This window comes from Eretmochelys imbricata, chromosome 24 (assembly GCF_965152235.1).
Source record: "Eretmochelys imbricata isolate rEreImb1 chromosome 24, rEreImb1.hap1, whole genome shotgun sequence".
NCBI classification, from domain to species: Eukaryota; Metazoa; Chordata; order Testudines; family Cheloniidae; genus Eretmochelys; species Eretmochelys imbricata.
The window spans coordinates 14,034,630-14,041,869 of record NC_135595.1 but is presented as its reverse complement, the minus strand read 5'-3'; the positions used below and the strand labels follow the sequence as shown (position 1 = coordinate 14,041,869).

General features: G+C 62.7%; 1 protein-coding gene across 2 annotated transcripts; it reads left to right on the top strand.

The window, feature by feature from the left end:
* The first annotated feature begins 283 nt into the window (after positions 1-283).
* Positions 284-6,073, top strand: U2AF1L4 (U2 small nuclear RNA auxiliary factor 1 like 4). Of its 2 annotated transcripts, XM_077840984.1 has the most exons (9): positions 284-338; positions 1,654-1,741; positions 1,943-2,009; positions 2,269-2,318; positions 2,674-2,772; positions 2,945-3,078; positions 4,182-4,277; positions 4,703-4,833; positions 5,589-5,717. In XM_077840984.1, the coding sequence occupies exons 1-8, from the start codon at positions 295-297 to the stop codon at positions 4,785-4,787; spliced, it is 663 nt and encodes a 220-aa protein (XP_077697110.1). In that variant the 5' UTR covers positions 284-294; the 3' UTR covers positions 4,788-4,833; positions 5,589-5,717. The 2 variants fall into 2 exon arrangements, with proteins under 2 accessions (XP_077697110.1, XP_077697108.1); XM_077840982.1 differs by lacking the exon at positions 4,703-4,833 and having other exon boundaries at positions 5,589-6,073.
* The last annotated feature ends 1,167 nt before the right edge of the window (positions 6,074-7,240 follow it).

The following is a 7,240-nucleotide window of genomic DNA, read 5'->3' as shown; positions in this document are numbered from 1 at the left end:
CCGCCTGCCACTCTCTGTTCTGAACCTCATCCCTGGGCTGAACCCCCGGGTCCTGTTCCCCCCTGGCCCCTCTCCTGCCCCTGCCTCCAGCTGCTTCACCCCCCCCCCCGACCCTGCCCATCCTCCCCACTCCAAGTAAGGGCAGAGCGAGGGCAGCGGCTTCAGCAGGTGTTACCGAGCATGCTCGGTCCGAATGCGCATGCTCAGTACAAACCAACCGCCCCGTCTGTCTGGGGGCCTATGGGGTGGGGACTACAATTCCCAGCGTGCCTTGGGGCGGGTGGAAGAGGGAAGATGGCCGAGTATCTGGCCTCCATCTTCGGCACCGAGAAAGACAAGTGAGTGGGGGGAGGGGGGCAAAGGTCAGATGACCAGGACTCCTGGGTTCTCTCCCTAGCTGGGGGGCTGGGAGTCAGGACTCCTGGGTTCTCTCCCTGGCTGGGGGGCGGCTGGGAGTCAGGACTCCTGGGTTCTCTCCCTAGCTGGGGGCGGGGTGGGAGTCAGGACTCCTGGGTTCTCTCCCTGGCTGGGGGGTTGGGGGCGGCTGGGAGTCAGGACTCCTGGGTTCTCTCCCTGGCTGGGGGGCGGCTGGGAGTCAGGACTCCTGGGTTCTCTCCCTGGCTGGGGGGCGGGGTGGGAGTCAGGACTCCTGGGTTCTCTCCCTAGCTGGGGGCGGGGTGGGAGTCAGGACTCCTGGGTTCTCTCCCTAGCTGGGGGCGGGGTGGGAGTCAGGACTCCTGGGTTCTCTCCCTAGCTGGGGGCGGGGTGGGAGTCAGGACTCCTGGGTTCTCTCCCTAGCTGGGGGCGGGGTGGGAGTCAGGACTCCTGGGTTCTCTCCCTAGCTGGGGGCGGGGTGGGAGTCAGGACTCCTGGGTTCTCTCCCTAGCTGGAGGCGGGGTGGGAGTCAGGACTCCTGGGTTCTCTCCCTGGCTGGGGGGTTGGGAGTCAGGACTCCTGGGTTCTCTCCCTGGCTGGGGCGTTGTGGGGGGCTGGGAGTCAGGACTCCTGGGTTCTCTCCCTGGCTGGGGGGCGGCTGGGAGTCAGGACTCCTGGGTTCTCTCCCTGGCTGGGGGGTTGGGGGGGGGCTGGGAGTCAGACTCCTGGGTTCTCTCCCGGGTTGGGGGGGGCTGGGAGTCAGGACTCCTGGGTTCTCTCCCTGGCGGGGAGGTCGTGGGGGGGCTGGGAGTCAGGACTCCTGGGTTCTCTCCCTGGCTGGGGGGTTGGGAGTCAGGACTCCTGGGTTCTCTCCCTGGCTGGGGCGTTGGGGGGGGGCTGGGAGTCAGGACTCCTGGGTTCTCTCCCTGGCTGGGGGGCGGCTGGGAGTCAGGACTCCTGGGTTCTCTCCCTGGCTGGGGGGTTGGGGGGGGCTGGGAGTCAGGACTCCTGGGTTCTCTCCCTGGCTGGGGGGTTGGGGGGGGCTGGGAGTCAGGACTCCTGGGTTCTCTCCCTGGCTGGGGGGTTGGGGGGGGCTGGGAGTCAGGACTCCTGGGTTCTCTCCCTGGCTGGGAGGTCGTGGGGGGGCTGGGAGTCAGGACTCCTGGGTTCTCTCCCTGGCTGGGGGGTTGGGAGTCAGGACTCCTGGGTCCCAGACACTCTGCGGGTTGCTGGCACCCCCAGCCCCTCGCTCACTAAACGTCTCTGGCCCTTTTCCAGGGTTAACTGCTCTTTTTACTTTAAGATCGGGGCTTGTCGGCACGGAGACAGGTGTTCCCGCCTCCACAACAGACCCACCTTCAGCCAGGTGAGCCTGGCAGTGGGGCTCCGGGGCGCAGAGTCTGGAGGATCAGGAAACCACCACCACCTCTGGGACGGGGCGGGCAGGGAACAGCCACACATAACGCCACATGGGGACTGCTCACCTGGCGCTGGGACACGGCCATCTTCGGGCGGGGGGCAGCTGGGGACCACGGACACCTCACTGTGTCTCCATCTCCTTTTGTAGACCATCGTCCTGCTGAATCTGTATCGGAACCCACAGAACACGGCCCAGTCGGCAGACGGCTCGCACTGTGAGTACCCGATACCCCATCCTGGCCCAGCTGCATGAGACACGGTCTGGGGAAGTGTACGGCCTCCCAGCCCTTCCCGTCCCTTAACGCCCTTGTTGGGCCTCCGTCCATGGTCCTGGGCACCGCCTTGCTTGTGAGGAAGCTCAGTGCCTCCTTCTGGAGACGCCCCTCACTCCTGGCGACAGGAGGCACAGGGGGTAACCGCATGCAGCTTGCCCATTGTCCGACAGCAGAGTGAGTCTGTGTCTCTCTCCTCCAGGTCATGTCAGCGATGTGGAAGTGCAGGAGCATTATGATAATTTCTTTGAGGTAAGTCACTGAAAGCAAGCTAGGAATAGAACCCAGGAGTCCTGGCTCCCCCCTCCCAGCTCTAACCGCTAGGCCTCACTCCCCTCCCAGAGCTAGGATAGAACCCAGGAGTCCTGGCTCCCAACTCCCCCCACTCTACAACCAGCAAACTCCACTCCCCTCCCAGAGCTGGGAATAGAAGCCAGAAATCCTGATTCCATCTCACATCAGGCAAGCCATCCTGATGTGGTATCACTGTGCGGCTGTTCCCCAGCTGCCCTGCCCCAGAGGTGGCTGCATCCCGGGGCAGGTGACTCGTCTCTGTGCAGTGTCGCTGGGTATTCGCCCCATGAAGCTCATTCTGTCCCTGTGCCAGGAGGTCTTCACGGAGCTGGAGGAGAAGTATGGGGAGATAGAGGAGATGAACGTTTGTGACAACCTCGGGGACCACCTGGTCGGCAATGTCTATGTCAAGGTAACCGCCAGGCCCTGCCCTGGGGCCGGATCAGGGCCAGCGCCTCCTGGAAGGGAAAGGCCTGGGGCCCCATTCCTCCCACCCTCCCCAAGCCAGCCAGTACCCGCCCTGGGGCCGGATCAGGGCCAGCACCCCCTAGAGGCAGGCCCTTTTGACTCTCGTTCCTCCCCAGTTCCGGCGGGAGGAGGACGCCGAGAGGGCCGTGGGGGAGCTGAACAATCGCTGGTTCAACGGCCAGGCCGTGCGGGCCGAGCTGTCCCCAGTCACCGACTTTCGCGAGTCCTGCTGCCGCCAGTACGAGATGGGGTAAGTGACCGGACACAGGGATGGCACCTCTGGGACTCTGCCCTCGTTAACCCCTCAGGGATCCCCCTTTCTGGCCGGTACCTGCTGGGCACCCAGGCCCCATAATCCCTCGGGATCACCTCTCCCCAGGAAGGTACCTGCCGGTCACCCCAGCCCTCTAACCCCTCAGGGACCCCCCTCTCCCCAGGCCAGTACCTGCCAGGCTCCCTGGTCCTGTTAACCCCTTGGGGACCTCCCCTCCCCAGCAAGTACCCACTGAGCGCCCGGACCCCATTAACCCTTGGCAGTGTTCCCTCTCATTTTTTCCACCCGTGTGCGGAATGAATTTTGTGTGACATGTCCCCTCCATATTGGCGCACCTAACAAAATTCATGTGGTGGGGTGGGGTTGAGGGATTCAGAGTGTGGGAGGGGGCTCAGGGCGGGGGCAGAGGGTTGGGGGGCTGGGAGTGTGGGCTCTGGGGTGGGGCTGGAGATGAGGAGGGGTTTGGGGTGCAGTGGGGCTCCCTGGGGCTACCGTGGGGAGAGAGGACTCCCCCCATCTCTTTGTCCCCACAGCAGCACCTGGGCTGGCGGGGAGAGGTGCCTGTCCCCCAGCCGCGGCAGGTCCGGGCGGGGCGGGGCACGGCGCCTGTCCCCCAGCCGCGGCAGGTCCGGGCGGGGCGGGGCACGGCGCCTGTCCCCCAGCCGCGGCAGGTCCGGGCGGGGCGGGGCACGGCGCCTGTCCCCCAGCCGCGGCAGGTCCGGGCGGGGCGGGGCACGGCGCCTGTCCCCCAGCCGCGGCAGGTTCGGGGCCGGGGGAGGTCTGGGCCTTGGGGAGAAGCATCTCTCCCTGTCTTAGCCCTAAGCACCTGTGTGGCACTTAATAGGCAGCTGTGTGGCCACGCAGGGAGGGAACTGAGAGCCTTGGGGATTCCTCTCCCCAGGTAGGTACCCACCAGGCGCCCGGGCCCCGTTAACCCTTGGAGATCCCTCTCCTCAGGCAGGTACCCGCCAGGTACCCTGGCCCCGTTAACCCTTCAGGGTCAGTGCCCCCTGGGCAGCACCAGCTGCCACAAGGTGCCCCCATCACCGACCGTCACACCCTTGCTCTCTGCCCCCCAGGGAGTGCACACGTGGAGGGTTCTGCAACTTCATGCACCTGCGGCCGATATCCCGAGAGCTGCGCCGGCAGCTCTACGGGCAGAGCCGGCGCCGGCGGTGAGTGGGGGTAGGGGGCCTGGGCTCCTGGGGCATGACTGGAGGGCAGGGGCAGCTCTGCAGTGTCAGCTGCTGTCCCGGAGCAGGGGGGCACAGGGGTCCTGCAGGGGCAGGGTAGGGAAGTCCCTGGGCTGTACAAATGAGGTTGTGGGGTGCTGGGGCAGAATGGGTAGCAGGGGTCAGGGGTGCTGGGTGAATGATGATGGCAGGAGGAGGTATAGGGGCTGAGGGGCAGTGCCCCCGAGAGGGAGCTCAGGAGGGAAGAGAGGGTGACACAGCACCCCCTGGGGGGCAGGGGGAGCTCTAGGGACCGGGGGGTGACGCAGCGCCTCCTAGGGAGGCCAGGGGAGCTCTAGGGGCCGGGGGGTGACGCAGCGCCCCCTGGGGTCTGGCCATGGCCATACTGACTTTGTTCTCTCCCCCAGAGCCCCATCCCCCTCGCGCTCCCATGACCGGCCCCGGGGCAAGAAACGGCAGCGCTCACCTGACCATCGCTATGGACGCTTCTGACCCCTCCCCGGGCTCCTTGCCTTCCCTAGCCTCCCCCAGCCACCAGGTCAGCCCCCCGACCTGCCATAGACCCAGCGGAAGTGCGGCAGCTGGAGCCCCCACAGTGGGAGGGTTTGGGGATCCCTAAGGCCCCTCTCTATTTACATTCTGCTAGTCTAACCCTGCATAGCCCATGATTGTATTGGGGGGGCCTGTCCCCAGCTGTGGAGTCGATAGCACCCAGGCGTCTGGGGAGCAGTGCTCAGGGAGTGATGGTCTGAACTTTCTCCCTCCACCTGTGTGGGATGTAATGATGAGAGCTGGAATACACTAGACATGATCCACCCCACTCCTGTCTGCTTCACTCTGGTTGCAGCATGAACTAGGGGTTAGGTCGATTGGCAGCAGGAGGCGCATTGCCATGGGGAGGGGGCAGGGGACCATTAAGGGGTGCTGTGCTGCAGGGAGCGGGGTTGGGGCACCGTGCTGAGGGGTTGGCGGCATGGCAGGGAGCGCTGTGCTGCGGGGAGTGGGGGGCTGTGCCATGGGGTGGGGGCATGGCAGGAGGCACCATGCGGCAGGGCTGGGGGCTTGGCAGAGGGCACCGTGCCGTGGGGTGGGGGGCATAGCAGGAGGCGTGCCATGCTGGGGGGCCGGGGGGGCCATGCTGCAGGGTGGGGGGCATTGTGCTGCAGGGCGTGGGGGGGGAGCCTTACGCAGGGCAGGGAGCGCAGGAGGGGAACTGAGTCTTGGTTTGCATTTGTCCTGTTGAGTTGCGTTCCCGAAAGGAGCTTCGTCCCTGTAAAATATGTTGTCTTGCAGCTACGTCCGACCTTCCCGCCGAGCCTGGCGCTTCCCCTGGCTAAGCAGGACACTGCCCGTCTCCGGGCCTGGCTATTTCCCCAGCTGTCGAGCGGCTCAGCCACGAACAAGCGTCTGCATTTTGACCTTTTTAACGGTATTAGAAAACCGGGCCAGCTGCTTTTCCTTGGTTCTGCGTCCACGCTTTGTACACCGGAGTCGTGTTACGCTGCCAGGTTACTCCGGGGGATTGTGCGCTACTTCGTGTGTGCACAATTAACGAGTCCTGCAGATCGCCAACATTTTGAGCAGAAAGAAGCTGCTGCAGTTTTCTTGCTGCAGTGCCGCCTTTTTCCCACCAGAGGGAGCTGTGGTGCTAGAACAAAGATGCAGCTCCCCACCAGTGAGGGCAGAGTAAGAGCCGGCCTTCTGCACAGTGCCTGCCAGGCCAGGCCAGAAGACAGGGGCTATGGGGAGACAGACCGCGTGGGGTGCTGGGGGGTCAGACAGGGGCTCACAAGGGCTAGTGGGGGAGGACAGACTGGGGCAGGGGCTCAATGGGAGTGGAGGCACAGAGCCATAGTGGGGAGGGAGGTGCAGGGCCACATGGTGATGGGGGGGTGGGGGGCAGAGCTACATAGGGATGGGAGAGGTTGGGTGGGGGCAGAGAGACACATGGGGATGGGGAAGGGGTACAGGGACACAAAGGGACAGAGGAGGGGTGCAGGGCCACTTGGGGATGGGGGTAGTGGGTGTCTTGAGTGGTGGTGGAGGGACACATAGGGGTGCAAGAACACATGGGGATGGGGCAGATGTGCCTGACTGAATGGGAGAGGCTCGGGGTCAGCCAGGGTCTGCATGAGGGAATCTCCTGAACAGTCCCGCCCCACCCCCCAAAAAAACCCCTCCAAGTTCACACGTAGGCTCCTTCCCAGCAATTTACTTCCCTCTCCCTCAGCAACTCCGTTACACCGGATTCCCCGAAGCTTTTGCACCGCTTCTGAGGGGTGCGAGAAATACGGTTCTGTATTGTAGTTTAAATGAATTATTACTCAGAGGTCTGTATTAATATGCCTAGTAAGGAATCTATTTGTCAAAAAACATTTCCTGAATATTTTCTGTTGTCTGTAGGGTTACAAACATACTTGCTGACAAGTATTTTGAAATAAATGACCAAAAATAATTGAAACTGGTGTGATTATATTGTGTTATGCAGAATTTTAAAACATTGTGTGCAGAATTTTTAATTTTTTGGTGCCGAATTCCCCCAGGAGTAGCAAGGGCAGTTCTGGTAACAAGGCACAAACACAATATTTTCCAAGGGTTTCTTCTTTCTTCAAGAAAACGCCCTTCAATAGGCTGGAGCCAGATGTGAAACAAAACCTTTGGCCTTGAAAACGACCTGCTGCAGTAAGTGTGAACTGCATGTAGTGACTGCGGGGACTGGGCGCTCGATGAGCCAGGTTTGGAGATCTAACAAGGTGGGTAATTATAAATCTTTGCTTTTAGCTAGCACTTCCCAGCAGCGCATCTCCAAACTTGTCACAAAGCTGGCCTGTTACGACACTGGGGTCGGTGTTTAACTGTCACGCTGTCCGAGGTGGCTCCCGCAGATAGTCACAAGCAGAGCAGATACCCCCAGGCTGGTGGTGTGGTCTGTAATTAGATTTCCC